Here is a 19,095-nt window from a genome sequence, read left to right on the forward strand (position 1 = left end):
CCGCAGCCGCCTGAAGGCAGAACGAGCCGGGCCCGGCTCAACGGCTCCCCAACTCCACTACCAGCCCACGAGCGGTTTGAGGTGTGTGTGTGTGCTGCGCGTTACGCCTCTACCACCGTTCGGGCGTTACCAACACCACCACCACCACCATCAACGACGACCCATCGTCATCAACACGTTGACCGACGCGAGCCCGACGATAACGAGCGCACAGCATGGATGTGATGTACGTAGTGACGGTGCTGGTGCTGTTGCTGCTGGCAATCTCGTACGCGCTGGCGGCGACAGTAACCGCACCGGCAACCGACAATGTGCCACCGATGACGCGCGCCTACCGAACCGCCATCTTTGCGCACGATCGCACCGCGGCCGGTTACCGATCGGAGGGCGGCGTGCTGCACGACACGGTGCGCGCCCTCTGCACGCGTGCGACGGCCGGGCTGGTGGCGCTGGCGGTTGCATTCCTCTGCACCGGGGGCGCTAGTGTGCTGCGGGCGAAACTGCCATCGATCACCGCTGTCACGGCGCTGGCGGCGACCGGTGCCGCGTCGGTTGTCGGCAAGGGCGCGACCACCGGCCGGACCAGCAAAACCATCGTCAGCTGCGGTGGAACCAATACTGCCACCGCCGTAGTGCTGCTGTCGGTCCGGCAGCTACTACCACTTATACTAGGAATTGCCGCCATGTTGCCTGGTAAGTAATGCTCCCAGCTTAAGGCATTTCTCTAGCGGGTTTTTGTAAGCTGCATCCGCTTCTGACACTGATCGAGCGAAGGATTAAGGAGCTCGCCGTCTCGAGCGACGGCGGCAATTTCGTGTGGTTGGTTTCATTTCTCCCAGACGAAACTCCCCTGTTTACCCATTTTACAGTGGTGTGTGTTCAACATCGGACACATCAAAGTCGGACAAAATCAATTTAATGACATGCACGTTGACTTAAGTCTTAAGAGACTTCAGAAATAAGGTCTCTATAATATAAAGATCTCTATGGGTTTTAGAACCTTTTTGAAATATCTTTAAAGTAAGAAGGCTTCTGGAGATATTTATCTCCTGACTGTCAGAATTACATCCAAAACGTCCATATCACATCCAAGGCTTGGGTGTCGAGATGTCACATCTGAGACCTGGAGGATCTTGGATGAGTTATTGGTAGATGTCTACAGCAATATTAATTAATTCATCATGACTAAGTAAACCTTGGTTAGGAAGCTTAATATCTTGGAATTTCTTGGATCTTGGACTAACCTCGAAAACACAGTCGAGGACTCGTAGTTGTTATTTTTAAGATCCAGAATGTTAACTTCAATACCTCATATTACATCATTAGACTCAGTAGACCTTGATGAGGAAGAATTCCTTGAGCCTTCTAACAACTCCTTGGGAAAACGCTGTCATTTTGACATCCAAGATGTCCATTGAGTCACGAATTGAGTCAGAATTTTCACTCTGCCGAAACAAACATACGCGGTTATGCGAGGACAAAGAGCTGAAGATAGGTGAAGCTCAAAATGCACACAGCGACAACACAATGTTGTTATTAGGCGAACATGTTAACCGAGCGCAATGGTGGAACAGTGGCCAAATTCCGATGTGTCCGATGTTGAATACCGACCACTGTAGCCATCCCGAAAACGGCTAACAGCCGCGTGCCACCAGAAGCTCAATGGGAAACGAAAAAAAAGAAAGCATAAAATAGCATTAATTAGTCGCTCGAGCGAGTGGCACGCGAACACCGATCAGGCTGAGCAAAAGTTGCAATGGGTACAGCACCGGGCCACCGAGTCAAACCGGTTCGCCCCGGCTGATGAACCGAGCTTTTGGGCGGATGAGCCAGCAACTACAAAGCGAGCGCGAAACAACCAACCCTTTTGGGGGAAGAGATTTTCCGGGCGCGGGCTAGGGGGGGAGTGGAAGAAAAAAATGCGCATCACTGTTGTGATAGCGTGCTGTAGGGTACAGCAGCAGCTTCGGTTACAGTGTCGGTTACAGAAGCCCGTGGTACCAGACGCTGAAGGGATTACGTTCTGATTACATTATGCTGATGATGTGCTTGTTCGGGACGACCGGTTCGTTTTCGGGCGCAACCCCTAACCAGCACCAACCCCCCAATCCAGTTCCAGTGTGCACGGATCGGTCTGATTATGCTGTGCGCTACTCAGCAAGTTGTTGGGGATGCTCCGGCAGAATACGTCACCATTTTGTTGTTGCGATTGTGTATGTGTGTTTCAGTCAGTGCGCTTCGTTATTTCCATCCCCGGTTTTGCTGCACATCACCCCGTCATACCTCCCCTATCGCGCTGGAAAGGACCATGCGCCCTTAAAATGCATTTCGTTTCGATTGATGGGCACGGGTAATGTCTCGGCGAGGGGACGTTTACCCGCGAAGGCCAACGCAGATATGCCCAGCGCGCACTCGCAACAGATATTGGAGGCATTTCTTTTGCTGCTGCATTCCCGTGCTTTGCACGAGTGTCTGATATATTTATACATTTTTGCCCTTCATTAGCGTGAATTTATTACGAAGCTTACAGCAGCGCCCTGATAGAAAGCTAGCTCGTAACGAAATTGTTCAACAGCTCGCAATTGTTCGGCACTTTTCGAGCGTTCCGAGGCGAAAACGTGCCTAAAATGCTACGCTTGTATGCGGCATTGCATACATCTAGGCTGCGTTGATGCTCGTCGAAAGAACCGCTCGGAGAAAAGCACTGTCTTTGGACCAAATGGACCACAGGTCGATCCAAATCTGAATGAACCCTTCTGCCTGGCGAGCTCGCTCCAGCGGGTAACGAGGATATCCGCTGCTGGTTCCGGGATAAGGGCGAAAGTTCGGCCGATGCCAGTAATGTCCGGTCTGCTGTTCTACAGCATGAATGGGGGGAAGCAGAAGCACGGGGCAACCAAAGTCAAAGTCAGGATAAAGGATAAGAACCAGAAAGGAAAAAATAAATGCTGAAATAGGTTACGCTAAGGGTCGATTGTCCGGTTGCTCCTGCCGGATGGTTAGTTTCGATTGGCTTCGGTCTCCCGCACCAGGAAATAACGCTAGTCGTAACTGCCCGCGCACCAACCAAACCCTTGGAACGTTGGAGCACATAAGGGGTTGAAGAAATTAATGGCCAACCTATAGCGTCCATTTTTTCCTTTTCTCTCTTTTTCTCTCCCTCGCTCTCGCTCTCTTTACTACTTCCCGAACCGATTGTCACCCGCATGGTGCGCACTCGCCTTTTGATTATTAAACTTTGTCCGCGATAAAACCAACATTGATGCACAGATTAAGGGGTGGGAATGCCGGTTGGGTGGGGTGAGTTTATGGTAGAACTTTTCTCCCTTCCCTTCGGTACGGCTTCATCGAAGCAGGAACAATCTTTTCGGGGTGCCTTATCACCGTGTCGAGGCTGCCCGATGTTGGATGAAAAGGGCCACTGTTTGACAGTGCCGAACGCATCGACGTTTCGTCTCATTTCGCTTGCTGGCCTAGTTCCGAGTCCACGTCATCTTCAATCACCCTTTGTCGATGTGTGTGGGTGTGTGTTTGTGTGCCGTTCTTTATCTCCATTAGCAGTGGTAACATTTTTTTCTCCCCGGCCCCGGCTGGCTGTCCACAATGCAGAAAACTATAGCGCATAAGGCATGATCAAAGGCGGCCACTGTCGACGGCACGGAAAATGGCTGTCGACTTTGCTACGGCTGCACATGTATGTGTATCGGGGGAGAACAAATCAAAATGAGTAAAACAGAATAGTACGCTATGCTTCGAAGAGCTATGGGGTTGGGAGGTCTTGTGTGTGTGCGTCTTCCTTTCTTCTGCTTCTTGTTGGCAGTAAAAAGGGGGTGCCGATGTTCCCTTCCCTTTTCGCCGGAAGCAGCTGCCGGATGGAGAAAGTCCGCATTGTTAGGAAGCGTAATATTCCGACGTCGCGTGTACGCCTCCCCTCCCCACACGAGGGTTCCTGATTAATATTGTGAATCATTCAGATAGTTTCCCGATTTTCCATCGCTATAACATCTCATTACCGGCATGTTTTGCCTCACCTGGTGTTGCGCTTCGTGCGCACGATGTTGCAGATACGGGATCGTTACGTAGCGTGAGCGGTTCGATTCCAGCAGCGCCCAATGCCCAACCCATCTGGCCCGTGTCAAAGAAATGCTCCGGAAGCGCACAATGCAGCTGGTAGCTATTGTTTGAAATTAAATCGAGAATCCAGGAAGATCTCGTGCCTGGTACATGGGTGCGCACCGTATTTGCACAGTTGCCGCACGACCTTTGTTGGTGTGGCGCGATAAGACCGGGCCGGGGTTTGGGGGGGGGGCCGCCTGCGTGGGTCGGCACGAGGGTGCCACTGAATATATTACGTGCTCGTGTGAAATATTACCTATGCGGGTTATGCCACCAGCCATCAGCGTGATTGCATTATAAATGTGTCTCTAAATGAGCAGTTACGGTAGCCTATCGTCGCACCGGGCGGTTTGCCGTGTTCGTGGAAAAAGTAAAAAAGACTTCACGCTTGCATACTTCCAGGCGGGGTGCTGTGCAGTTTGCATATTATCGGGCGTACCGATACCGGCGTAGCGATGCGATTACTGCGAACTATGCAATCCACATTCCAAAATGATCAATCACCACCTTCTAAGTATCGAGAATGACTTCTTCAAGAAAATTCCAGAAATGACTTCTTTAATGTCTTTTACTTTTATATTGAGTAAACCTGCCGACAGGAACTCTCGAGGAAGGAATGTACTTAGACACTGAAAGGATTTTATAGACTAAGCTGTAATTCGTCATATATTTATATTAAAAGCTACCAGACGTTCTTCATTATAACGCAGTGATGCAGACGTTTTACATCCTGAAGGGCACAGTGTGGTGTCTTAGCTACAAGATCATCCCTGCTTAATACCGCAATTGCTTCCCGTGATCATTAAGTTGGAATACAATTTCATTTCAGCAAAGGATAGATAATAATTTTTGCTTGTGGTGTTTACTACTGGAAGATATACAATGTCTACGACATTTACTTCAAGACAACATCTTCTTCTCATGTTGCTCTAGCCAGAAGCAAGTGGCACGTACGACTTTCAAGGGAATTTTGTCGGAGACTTAAGAATTACCATCTTGAGCTTGTCCAAAGTGACGTCCGAAGTCGTCCGACGTCGAATTGAAGTATTATATAGAACCAAACATAAGGATCGTTAGGATTCACATCCAAGGAGCTGGGAGTCCACAAAGTTTTGTAGAACAAGTCGGTAAAATCGTTCTGAAGTCAGGTCCAAAGACCAAATCCTCTACTTCTATAGTTTCTGGTGCATCGTGCAGCTAGAATTAGAAAGAAATTTATATTGAACACTCTCCAGTCTGGGGGTCAGGGTAGATTGAACCCTACAACAGTACAGGGGATTCAGGCCTGAGAGGACCTTGGGGTACTTCAGAGGAGCCTGCAAAGGAATCGGACAGGCACGACAAAGCTCTGCATTTGCATTAGATTCTGGAATGCTGTCAAATGTTGGAGACTACATCTGGTCAGGCTGCACGTCATGTAGCTAATATTTTGAAACCCTTATGTCAAATGAGGAAGCTACTGCTATGGTCGATTCAATCTCTTTGAAAGAATAACATCTGACAGAATGTCAACTGACAGCAATATCAGAACGAAGTTTCTCAGATTATTCTCTGAGATACATGTGTTCCGAGTAAAGAGAACCACTATTGGAAGCATTCAAGACTTCTCTGGAAGAAGTTGTGTCTCGTCCAGTACTGAGTGGTGTGGAACTAGAGCACGCACAAATGACGCCAACTTAACGACGCTGCTGTGTCCAAGATCCCAGCGGGAATGTATCCAATTCCAATTGCCAAAAGTGAGTGCAAGAGTTCCCCATTGCCGTCTGGAAGTCGCAGCCAATTACTTAAAAACCCGACGAAACACGCTGGCAACCTTCGACGTCCAAGTTATGAGGTCGCATCAATCTTACGACCAATCTTGTCTTCAATATCTTTATGTCACGCTGGTGCAAACACTCGTTGAAGGCTGTTCAAGATTTCCTTGGCATTTCCAGGAATCCTCCACCACAACCATCAAACTGCAGCTTTAAATGTCGGCTCTAAATAAGCACCCTGAAAAGGGTGCTAAAATTTAAGCGCTCTCACACACGGCTTGCAGAACCGTTCCTTGCGCCCGGCAATCGTTTCAGCCCCGTGATTTTGGGTCGGGATGTTCCGTCTTTATTAATCACCACGGACCAATCTGCCCGCATCGCGCGCGCGTATCCCGGCACGGTAAACGGTTTGGTGCAGCCCGACTGCGGCCGACCGAATGATTCTGATGGCGCCAGCCGTGGTGGCTGTGTGCCTAACCTGATATCCGGTTCCCGTGTCGGATGCCGCCGGGCAGGAGCGAAGCAAAAAAACGAAAAAAAAGAAATGGCGATGTGAGCACAGCCGTAAAATGAAGCTCCCGGTGGCTGGGACAGTGGCACACGAACAAGCAGCTGTGGAGCCACCAATCTTCTTGGCAAGACTTTCGGGAGTTCCCAGCGCAAAACGGATGGAGCGGGAAAAAAGAAAAAAAGAAAAGCTACAAAATAGAGTGATTTAGGCTGTTAGGGTTTTGGGTGTCGTTACGGGAAGAAATGGTAGTTTAGTAATGTTTTTTTTTCTTCCTCGTGTAAGCTCTTTCTGTATCTGTCTGCAATAGGGGAGCGCGTGTGTGTGTGTATTTTACGCCAATTCCCCCTACCCACGTTTTGCGAGACGAAATGTTCCCATGTTGATTATCTTTACCCAGGTCAGCGGCAGGTGCCGGATTGCGGATCAATGATTGCCTCGTGGAGCACGTTTTGAGCCACTCCGACCGTTGAAGAGGGAAGAATATTGAGGATGGTAGAGAATACAACAACAAAAAAACCGGCAGAACAAAAAAAATCCTTCCATAAAGAGCAGCACAAAGCTGCTTCGCCTGAAGGGGAGCGAAATAAAATAGTGCTCGGGCCTTGACAGTCTGCCAAACGGGGCAGGACCGGTACGTGTGGGGAAGGAACTATGGCGAAGAAATGGCACCCCGTACATGGCCATGGCGCTTCCAACTGGATATTGCATGTTGTGGCTCCGCACAAATCCGATGCGGTTAAATAATTTAAGGCAGGCTTGGCTGTTTGCAAAAAAAGGAGAAAAAGAAAACAACTTCAACAATAACAACAAGGCGAAGAAGAAGTAGAAAAAAAAATCAAACAGGGAATATTACTCGGTCGATCGTTATTTTACAATTCCCCGCCAGATTGCACCCCGACCGAGGGATCAATATTCAGGTCAAAGCGTTTACCGCCTGAATGTAGGCAATGGTTGGGGTTTTTTAAGGGGGTAGTGGTGCAAAACGGATCCACACCTTGGGACGCGGGTACGCCAAAGCCGAACGGTTGATGTGAAGGTGTAGGGGGATGGGGAAGGGTAGGTGGGATGCTGCTCAGCATCATACAGCCAGGTGGGACTCGATCGCATTTTGCATCGCATATGTACGCCCGTCCCGAACCGGTGGGTTGGATTTGTTTACCCGTAGCATTTTAATAATGTAATAAGCGCTTTATGCCCGTGGTGTGAGGTTTGCCCAACTTGCCATTCCCTTACTGTCGTTGTTTCTCTTATTCATTGCGATTTTTTTTGTTCTCTCTCCCTTTTATGCACGTTTAGTTTTTTTTTGTTTTGCATGCCCATTTCAGCAGCTTTATTATGGGCGAAGAGCCCGATTAAAGCGTTTCCAATCCAATAACATTCCGATAACATCACACGAAACAGGCGAGGAATCGCATCCCGAACAAAGCAATTCAATGCCGCTAAATGGGCCGGAGATAAATAAAAGTTTTCCAACCCCCCACCCTCCACCACCCCAACAAAACAGAACGACACCCATGGGGCGAATGTCAAATTTACCAACAGCGCTACTATTGCCGCTAATTACGCCAGCACCACAAGATAAACACATGTGCGCAAGACATCTTGCTAGCGTTGCGTTTTGTAAGATTCGCTCCGGTCCGACACACGAATTTGCCCCACTCGGCAGCACTGTGTACGTAGCGGTGCGAGGCGGCCAGCACAACCGTACCGGCAATAAACCTTATCCCTCGGTAAAGTACGGTACCGAATCTTCAACCCCGAAACGAAAGTTTCCACGCACGCAGTCGGCCGGTACGGGTCGGTCCTGGGCACAAGACGAGAGGGCTAGAAAAACGTCGATAATGTGATGTAATTTATGAAAATTCAATTGCATTTCATTTGCAAGGCGAATTATGTGCCTGCTGCCGTCGGTTTCACCGCACCGCGGAATGGGTGTGGGGGGAGAATCGATGAGCTGAGTGAATTATATGGGCCTATGGGCAATCTCAAAGAGGGATCCATTCGTAAGGAAATGCAGCGCTGGCGGAATGGTTTTTCCATACAATGAACCGCCATTTTGTGAGCAATGCTGTGAATGTTTAAGCTAAGGAAAGGCAAATCGTTAAAAGAGTTTTGGGCTACTGTTAGAAATGTGTGAGTAGAACTTCCTATCTAGATGATTTTTTAAAATGCAAAACGCCTAAAGGTATGCAACGAATACTTAAAAGGCCGATTTTGGGTCCAAGAACTGCTTCTGTAAGAAGGCTTACACTTCAAGACACCAGTCAATTTTAAACCGATTGTATCACCCTGAATCCTCTGCTCTGAATATTCTGATCTTCTTTTGTATGTTAAATAAGAAAATGTGAAGATATAATATTGAATTTACAAATATTTTAACAATTTTACATAGTTAATCTCTTGCCATTCCTTCGTTTATTGAGCATTCGTTTTCGGCTTTTAGACTATGTGAAACATGATCTAACTTCTTAACATTTAAAAATGCTTTATTCGAACAATTGCACAGGAAGAGCTTGAAACTATTTATTTAGTATTGGGATGAAATGAGTCTAATTTTCTTTTATCTTGTGGATTAGTGTTGGACTTTGCTAACGTATTCGGTGATTAGCAGAGGGATATTATAGCGTTTACAAAGTCTTATAGCGACAGCTAGAGACTAAAATTGTTTATAATTTTATATTTTCACAGATACAAAGTTTGCAGATTAGATGCAGAATCTTCAGAATTTTGCGAATCTTCGGAGATTCTTGATGCTTCTTAGTGACGTGAATCTTCAGAGGTTCCTGTTATTTTGTCTGTTTTCTTCGTTAAAGTATTTACAATCCAAGGCTATCAGTATTTGAGTTACAACAAAGTTAAAAACGTTTTATGGCGTTTTATGGCAACGTTAAATTGTTGTAATTTTGGAGATACAAAGTTTACATATTAGAGAGTCTTTAGAAATTTGTGAATCTTCAGAGATTCCTGATGCTTGCATATTAACAGGCGTTCACTCCTGTCCAACAGAGTTATTACGGCAAGCCAATCATATTTAGTAACAGTTGTAACTGACTACTCAATTGGGTTACCAAAATGGCAGCTAATATTTAAATGGACACCTGAAATACTAATATCTGTCAGGATGTCAAGCCGTCCCTTGTTGGCAAGTTTAATCACGCAACTCGAAATGTCTAAATTTGCTCGTTACCATAGATTACTTTCCATTCACCATGTTTCGAAATCAATTTCGAAGGCAGCGCGCCATTTGGGTAATTGAAAGAAAATATTCGTAAGACATTCGTCGAACCTTAGCAGCAGTGTAATACGCTTGCCATTGCCGTGTTTCTACACCCTTAGCCGAATGAATGGTTTGAAAGTAATAGTCAGTGGACGGTCTATTGAGCACCTAACAAATATTCGCCATGTTTCGGTAATCAGATTTACCCTACTGATGAAGGTGGGGTGTGGCGAGAGGGGAGAGGGAGGAAGGGGGGATCACAACCCTCCCCCCCCCCCTCCTCCCCTTCGGTTCTATCCGGGCCGAAATGGTGTGGGCCCAATGATAGAAGCAGCGCCGGCAGAAGAAGGTCACCACTTGAAGCGTTGCCTCGTGTCAGCCGTTTATTATTCAAAGGCGAAATTATGTCTCCGACGGGTCCGGTGGACACCGTACGGGAACCGGAAACGGTTTAGGGCGCACAATTGGTGGTGTGATTCGCTTTTCCCTCGATAGCGAAAACCGAATTCAAAATTCATTCCCTCCCCCTGTCCAAAACACACTCCCAACTTCCCTTGGTCCCCTCGGTAGGTTTGTGGTTGATTAATTCGGCCCGGGTCCAAGAAACAAATGGACGCTCGGTTGGGGCACAGATGATTGAGAACGGTGAGACACTGCCGCCGGGTTAGCGGTGGGAGCGGGCCCAAATTCGGTGCGCTAACGATCTCAATCGGTCGCACGGTAGATAGCGCACATTCCGTGGCCGTCCGCACGTGGCTTCCTTTCTGGGATTAAATAATCATAAATTTTTAATCGACTCCCACCACCCGAAAATGCCAACCCTCCCCCCTGTCTCTCGAAACTGCGTAAAGTTTTGTCGCCTCGCTAGGCAAAACCGTTGGTGGCGAACAATTTTAATTTCGGTTGGGTTTTTTTTTGTCCATTTCTTTTGCTCGAAGCGGGAAAAACGCGCGAACGGTTGGCGTTTATTCGCATCCTTTTAAGCATGCAGCGCCCTGCTTGAGGAATCTAATTTATCTCGACACTCTAATTATCAGTGAGCTGGCCGACGCGAACGATGCTAATCGGATGTCACGTCGATTTCTCGAGTGACGCTTCGCAACGATAACGCAACGAGACACCTCCACCTTCTTGGGAAGCAAAAGAGAGAGAGAGAGAGAGAGAGGGAGAGAAACGAAACTCGATGGGTGGGGGAAGGGGAAGAGGGGAATGAAAATCGATGTCTACTACGTCCGGTGAATCATGTCTTAGGCGCGAGGAGTCGAAGAACTGTCAGTGGTCTAAGCGGGCGCGACAGTCAACACGGCCCGAGCGAGCCTGCCGAACAAAAAATTCAAATAAATACGGAAATACGGTCCATTCGTTTGTGTACGCGTACGGTTGTGTTGTTGTTTATATATATTTTTTTGTTTTGGATTTCGGGTGGGGTAGAAAAAAAAGTAATATAAAATCCACAATTTTCTACCAAGGACCAAAAATTAATCTCAACTACACTGAAAAGAGAAAACGCTCCACTCGGATAAAGAAGGATAGACGAAGATAGAGACGGAATGAAGAAGAGAGAGAGAGCAAAAAAAAACAAGTGTATCCGTTGGTTTTAATTAGATTTCGTCCTTCTCGTTGTCATTTCACCGTCATACACACACACACACACACACAAACACACAGGAAAGATGGCGGGCAGTGGCGCTTCGTTTGTTAGAGCGGAGTTAAACATTATGGCCAAAGACAGGACCGGTTGGATTTTTAATTTCTCACAGCGAAAAAAAAAGCCAGTTACCGGCGTAAAGAAGAAGCAGAAGAAGAAGAAGAACCTGAACAAAACTAAAAGAATCGTCCCCAACAACGAAAGTAACATTTAAAAAACGAACAGAAAAGAAAGTGAAGACGCAAAGGCGCATCTTCCTGATGCGCTCGTTGGACGCTCGGGTCTGTCCAGTTCAGCGTTGTTTCGTTTCTGTTTTTTTTCCTTTTTGTTTTTATCTCCCACTGGCAGAAACTATTAACGCTTTAGCAGTTTGTGTCGTCTTGTTTTTTTCCACTGACTTTTTCTTCCTTGCGTGCGTCCGTGTGCCACTTAAAACTGATCAACCGATTGAAATGTGTGTGTGTGTGTTCTGTTTTGTTTGTGTATGTGTGTATGTGTGCATGTACATGTCTCCACTTCAAATATTAGTTTTGCGCTGGGCGCCATGTTCCAATATGGCGCCCACAATTAACAATGGTGAAGGTTGTGATAGTAAAGCAAAACAAACACTTTAACCAATCATGTCGTTGCGCGCTTGTACAAATAATAACAAACACACACGCACACATCTGTTTAAACAGGATTAATGCTTAATGCCTAATCTAGGCTGTGTAAAAACAACCCACTCCCTTATGTAAAAAAAATTCGATTGCATCCGTGTATGTGTGCATGTTTGCAGTTGGTTGAAAGTGTTTGCCGTCATTTAGCTGTCCACAATAAAGCGCGCTAAGACGCGTGTTTGTGTATGTGCGTTTTTTTTTGTTTTGTTTTGCGACTGAAGCTTCGCTTTATGGTGGTGCTGATGTGCCTGCAGTTGATTGCTACATCATTTCAGCGAAGGAATCGTTAAGACGGTGGACGGAAATAGACGGGCCCTTTTCCCCGGCTGGCCGTCCGGGAGTACAAGCACCCGTTTTACAGGAAATTTAATTAAACATAGTTGTGCGGAAGGTACGCTGGGGGGGGGTTCAGGGAGATAGCAGGAGTTTAAAGAAGGGAAAAAAGCACACAATAACAGAGTAGTTAACTGTTGAAGAACCATCGATGGGCGACTCCTCGGGAGTCCCCCTCGACTGCACCACGGTAGCTGCTGGTAATCTGTAAAGACACTACTGTTAAACACTTGTCGTCAACACACACACACACACACACACGCCTCTCTCCCCTCCAAGTGTACACGGAATGGAATACACTACCAGTGAATGTATCCTGTAAGAGACCGTGTAACGTTTTATGACGTTTTCTGCTATCTGTGCAATGGCTGCACACAACATATAATCCCACCAGTACGCGGGGCACTGTTCGTGGGGAGGTGCGATAAAGAAACCTGTATGTTTGGTAGCAATGCTTTGGGGAAGCACGGGTTTCCGCACACGCACACACTATTTCCGACGCTGCAGATGACAGCTAGTTTGTTTTAGTGCCTCGAGTGGCGTCCCATACCACAGTGGGCAGTTTCATAGAAGTTTCGGGATATAATAAATATTTCTGAAAGATTTCCTGATTTAATTGAGTGTTATTATTATTGGAGGTGAACAAAAACATTTTACATGTAGTTTAGACCTGAACCACCAAATGGCGGAAGTTCGTTTTGGGACCTCTTATGTGTTTTATCGCCATTTTGAATTTTTCGGTACGGGAGTTAGAGGTTCCTAACGAGTCTTACATACATCATAGTCAGTTACTGTGTGGATCTCCTTCTATATTAGGGTATATACAGACTGGCAAGTGGGGGCGCCTGGTCTTTTGTATTGTAGCGTTGTTAGCAGATCGCATAGAGATATTCACCGGATTGTTACAATTTAATTTAACACACACCATGCGAGGTAATTTACAATGCAAATACAACGATTTGTTATATATTTTTTGCCATGTCCTGAAATCAGGAAAAGGAAGGCCTAAAGGAAGTACGTAATAGACACTTAAAAAAATGCATCCAGTAATTCTAAAGTTAAAATTATCAGAATAAGTTCATAATCGATTTTCTTCTTCATTAAAACTATTCCTCCAGCATGGTTTAACTCCACATGTACCACAAGTTTGTTAACCGCATTAAAATTAATTCCCGATGGAGACGCCTAGTACCTCACGTTCTCGCTTCCAGTGGGAGTTGTTTTGATCAAACTTTAATTAAACATCGCGTTCACATACTTTCGCCGAGTAAGTTTTTGCCACATAAAAGTACACATTTTCCAACATATTAATGGGACGGCGCAACTCTAGCTAATTCACATAATGGCAGCAAGTAAACATGTCACACTGGGTGGAAATTTACCAAATTTTGTCCTTATTTTAAGTGAAATTTATTACCACTCAAACTCACAAGTACAAGCAAAAAAAGTATATTAAATATACTTTCTAAATTACCAAAAATCATCAAAATCGGCCCATTCTTCATACAGCTGCATTGATTTTAAGTTTCCTTTAAAAGCTTTTAACATTATTTACACAAATGTTAGCTATGACAGCCTGGTTTTCAGCAATCAGATAAGTTGGAGATTTAATTCTTTGAAGTTTTCTCATTGTCCTGTGATGTATACAGATGATAAAAAACCCCCTCTTTTGTTTGCCACGAATTGCAAGTTGATTTTTATTGCAATTTTCTCCCGTCAAATGCCCAATGTGCAGCCCAGAGCTGATGTTGTACGACCGGGTAATACGGATGCGAACACAAACACTCGCCGTGTTTGCTCACGCATACAGAATTTTTCATTGCTGTTGCATCGTCTCGCTCCACCCATTTGCAATCCGTGTGCGATCGGCAACAATTAGTTACCCATCGCTATAGCAAGCAGTTGACAGCTAACCGGGGTGCCGTCGAGATGGTGGGTTGTGGAGTAAACCGATCACACCGATTGCTATATCGGGGCAAGTACACATCTTACCTCCAGACGCAGGTGCTGATGTTTGCGGAAGAAGCGGAAGGAAGGAGGCCGCACAGTGTCCAACCGAGCCAATTCGACCCAAACGGAGCGCAACGGTTGGTGATGCAATCGGTGACATTGTCCAGCGTGGTGTGTTGGTCCTTAACGGGTGAGTGGATTGGCGAGGGTGAAAATACACGGACACACTCAAATCACACCAGCGCTGCAAGGCAAACATACATGCAGTTGCCCAAACAACGTGCTATGACAGGAAGGTTGTCATCGTCAGATTATATCCTACACACAGCCTAAGCTACCTTTCTTCTCACCCTCGGGGAGCTGTCAGGAGTGTGTTGCTTTTTTTTCGCTCCCAAAGTTCTTGGCCCACACGTTAAAGATCATCCTTTATAGCGAGTTACCAAATGGAGAAGGCAAAAAGGGCACCCCAAAAGGCAAAACAATCGCACACACCCACGAGTGTATCCAAACCGCCATAGTGTCCCAACTCGTTCCAGTGGCAGAAGTTGGTGTGTTAACCTTTTCGGGTAGCATTCCTTGGCAATATATAAGCCAAAAGTGACAGTGCATTTTCTGGCTGTCACATGCCGGAGCCGACGGCATTCGGAGTGCGCTCGGGCATGCAACACCGAACCAAGAACTTCGAGCGGACTCACACACACACACACCCAGCGAGACGTCGAGGGTGGAGTGGCGAACAAAAACAAAAAACCAAGCGTACACACTATACACTCTAAAAATTGGAACAAAAAGAAGGGTGTTTCGACAGCGTTTTAGCATCTTCAAACTCTTTTAAAGGGGTGGAAAAAAAACCAACCGCAACAACAACACCCTCCTCCAAATGTCTTCACTCGGCACAGTGAAGCGTGCTGTACTACTCGACTGCCACCATTAACCGATATCTGGAGCACAAAAATCGCACCCAGTCCGTTACTTTGCTGGATATATCTCTCAAAAACCCCCCTCCATCCTCTCGCACTAACCACCCCCACCCCCCCCTCCCCCTTCCCCGCACCGTTTTCCGATTAAGGTTCCAGCTGAAGAGGTTGGTGCGTTTCAAGAATGTTTCCTTTCGGGCTTCGGTGTGCGAACCACCTCGGATTGGAATGGTTGCAGGGGGGGTTTTTTTTTTGTTGCAAATGGGTGGAAGCACACACCCCGGGTCGATATTTCTCTTCACCGCAAAATGCATAGCATCATCCCACACACACACACACACATGCACTGTATGCATCACCGTCCACACAAGAGTTCATTCATCTTCAACCCAGCTAACGAGAAAAAGGATGGGGAGAAGGAGATGAGATGTGAGGCTGGGAGGAAGGGGGGGGGGGGGGATAGAGGACCCTAGTACCATCCCGTCACACTGCAAGGTTCGACTTACCGAACATCTCTTTGCGGTGTCGAGCCTGTGCGATTAAGGTACTCGACACAGAATGAAACTGGGGGTGCGGAGGGGAGGGGGATGGTGGTTTGGGAGAGGTAAAGCTGACATGGTACGGTGCCACTACTCGCACCCGAGCTGTTCATTTCAGGAAGGATGTATCCAGGTGGATACAAATGGGAGGCAAGCCCCCGCAAAACCCATCAACCCCTTTACCGGGCCAAGGGGTGCTGTGGGCCGGTACAAAATTTATGGCATAATGGGTTCGGGATGCATCGCCAACCACCGCAGCAGACGTAATAATCGTGCTTGATAGGACAGGTACTTTGATTCCCGAGTTTACCATGGTGGTGTTGGACCACCACTACACGTACCGTTAAATCTGGATGTCTTACCACCGGCACACGGACGACTTTCGGTTTGGCCGTCCGTCCACCTTCGGTCGGTCCGTACTGGCGACTACTTTTTCGAAGTTTACCGAACGAATCAAAACCGGCGCTTGGTGTTTCGAAATGGTATTTGCGCACTCGTTCCAATGCGCACAATGCCGAGTCGAAAAATTAAACAACCACCCCCGCCCACATCCTAATATATATGGACTCCCGGGTACAGTACCCCGCAAACCCTATCTTGACAACGGACACTTAGGCAGTGGCAACAACATCAACCCTACCGAGACAACAACAACCACAGGAAGAAAAAGAGCAAACAATACCTTTCATTGTGTGCGTCGCGGCAACGTAAAGGAGGACACCACACTCTGCCATGTCATAACCGCCCCTATTGTGTTGATGGTTGGTTGAGGTTGTGGAAGAGCGGGAAGGGAGCGAAACCAACGTGTCCTCGACACCGTGGAGTTGGACCGAACATTGAGCTCCCTGTTTGTTTTGTTGTAGCGTGTTTTTGTTTTGTTCCTCTTTTAGTCCTTTTCTTTGCGTGAATGATGCACACCGATGCTGAAGGGTGCTTTCCTTTATATTTTATGCATTATTTCGACTCTCACACACAGAAAAAAAAAACTCGCGGCTTGTGGTTTTTCTTGTTCTGCAAAAAAATCTCGCGCTGGAAGCGCACGGGAACACCCGGCCACGGTCGGTTGGTTGCTGTGTCTTGTCTCCCGCTAAGAAGGTCTAACCTTACACCGGAGACGGTGGGTTTCAACCGCTTTCACGCGTCGGTACAGCACAACCAACAGTATCGTTTTCAACCACCCGGGAATCATCTCGGGCGGTGCTCGAATTACCCGCCGCTCTTATTTTGGGAGGTTGAGTTGAGCTAACCCCCTTCCGAAAAAAATAAATTCTGGCTGAGTGTTCCAGCGTTGTGTTCAGAAGTAAGACGATAGTGTTTAGGATTTCTAAAATCCGATAGGGAGTCGACTTTCTCGCTGCAATGGACTCCGGTATCCGTTTCAAACAACTCGTTTTAGCAGCATCGTCGCTCACTACACCATAACGTAACGCAGCGTAACGTTGCAGCGTAACGATTAGTCGTTGACTTTCTTTTTCCGTTGCGCTCTGTGCTCATCCTCCCCTTCGCGACGTAAATAGAAGTGCTGCAGCTAAGCGTGTGTCATTGACTTCCACTCGGGCATGAAGACGAGGAAAAAAAATACGAAAGACATCAACAAACAGCGTCTGTCTGATGGACTACCACGGAGAGATTAGTGATGCGAACCAGTGAATGAGGAGGTAGTGGTGATGACTCGCTCTTGTAATCAGTATTTTACATACGTATTCGTAATCTCCACCCCCCCTCTTGACGGCGAAACTACCTGCGTTACCGTCTGCAGAAGACGCCATTGACAAGCCACATCTGCTTGTTTGGCAAACATTTCATTTCTATCCTAGCCAGGTTCCATAAATCGCGGTGGTGGATGGGGGGGATAGACGAGGTGTAGGAGTGTGTATTAGCCGGATACGATGTGTGTGTGTGTGCCGCCAAAGGTAGGACAGATTACGCGAGCCTCCCCAAAACCTGCCATTACTGCCCCAGTAAGCCAAACATAACCTCAAAACGCCTTGCAGCGTGTGCAGACGCCTACAGAGGGGAGCCTGCGGGAATCATGCTTGTTGTTGCGAGCTTGACATGAGACGTTCGCACTAACACGCGGAGATGCTAAACGGAGAGAAGATGGCTACCCGTTTGGGGATGATATGTTGCGAGTGCCTTGGTGGACAGTTTTTGAAGGTGAATATTGTTGAAGGTGGAAGATTTTAGACCTCCCCCTACTCAGTGGACGTACATACGGGGGGGCAAAAAACTCGACCTGACTGTAATCTCATCTTTGCCATCCCTGGCATTAGAACCTTGGAAGGATGGGAGGATGTGAGGGGGGGAGGAATGAAGAAAGGCGAAGCATTCTCAATTTCCTCCCATTCAATAGACGTTGACAGGTGCTGCGACAAGGCTTAAAGATACGCTCCGGGAAGGCAAGCTCAGATGGCAGGTGAAACAGGGCAAAAGGGCGAAACGGTCGGGCACTATCCCGAACATTTCGGATTAACGTTATAAAACGCCATCAAAGTTGTACCAACCAGGCCGGGAATGGAGACCAACACACCGAACCGGCCACCATCTAATAGAGCGTTTTAGTTTGCGTTCCTTCCTTCCTTCGCACGCTCTTTCCCTCTTTCTCTCGCCCAATATCTTCCCAGCGCTTCACGTTCACGCTCGCTTTATTGCTTTTAATGGCAGTTCGGTTTAATCGGGGACAAACGATTAGATTAAATCGAATCCCTGTGCCTTGGTCGGTCGCGTCCCCCACGTCTTTACGACCAATTCACCAAATCTTTTCAACCCCAAGCTCGGACAATAAGGGTTTGCTTTGATCTCACCAGACGTCACCGGTGCTCTTTCCCTGTGTGTGGTTTAATTTTCTTTTTCCATGAACAGCTTCTCGAAATCTAATGCTTCGCTCGCCGGTCACGGCTTTTGGTGCCAGGAAGCACTTTACTTCCCGCCCGTTTTTTTTTTATTTTCGTTGTCTACTGGTTGGTGGAGATCTCCGCTAGATGGCGCGCTGCACTAATGTGCCGATCCGTGGGCCGTGCGTTGTTAAAGATGGGCCTTCTAGCCTAGCCGAGCAGGAATAGGGGGACTTCCATGCCGATACAGACACTGTGGTGGAGGCTTAAACTGTCCTCCAAAATTAATATCGACGCTCTCTCGTGTTGATGACGCTTTCCCGGGTGGAAAACGGATAGAGAAAAAAAGTGGAACAAAACAAAACCACCACATTGGGAAAAGCAAAGATTAAGCAAATTTGTGTTCAGATAGGAAAGGTTTTTTTTTGCTGTTGGCACAACCTCCCACCGTCGTTGGTTGGGAAGGAGCGAGTGCTGAGAAAAAATATATATAACCATACCATGTGTTTGCTGATTATGGATTTGGTAGGGCATTCGCTCGGTTGAAGCTAATCCACAAAGGGTTTTCCGTTGCTGCCCCACCGGCACGGAGGTGCGTCGAAGCGATAAAGCGAACA

General features: G+C 47.2%; 1 protein-coding gene across 1 annotated transcript in view; it reads left to right on the plus strand.

Moving 5' to 3' along the window:
- Positions 1 to 215: 215 nt before the first annotated feature.
- LOC128711450 (neuronal acetylcholine receptor subunit alpha-7-like) overlaps positions 216 to 19,095 on the plus strand; it is a 68,792-nt gene continuing 49,912 nt past the window's right edge. Inside the window, exon 1 of the mRNA XM_053806330.1 lies at positions 216 to 693. Coding sequence (XP_053662305.1) covers positions 216 to 693 — 478 coding nt within the window. The remainder of the gene's footprint in view (positions 694 to 19,095) is intronic.

Source organism: Anopheles marshallii, chromosome X, assembly GCF_943734725.1.
Source record: "Anopheles marshallii chromosome X, idAnoMarsDA_429_01, whole genome shotgun sequence".
Lineage (NCBI taxonomy): Eukaryota > Metazoa > Arthropoda > Insecta > Diptera > Culicidae > Anopheles > Anopheles marshallii.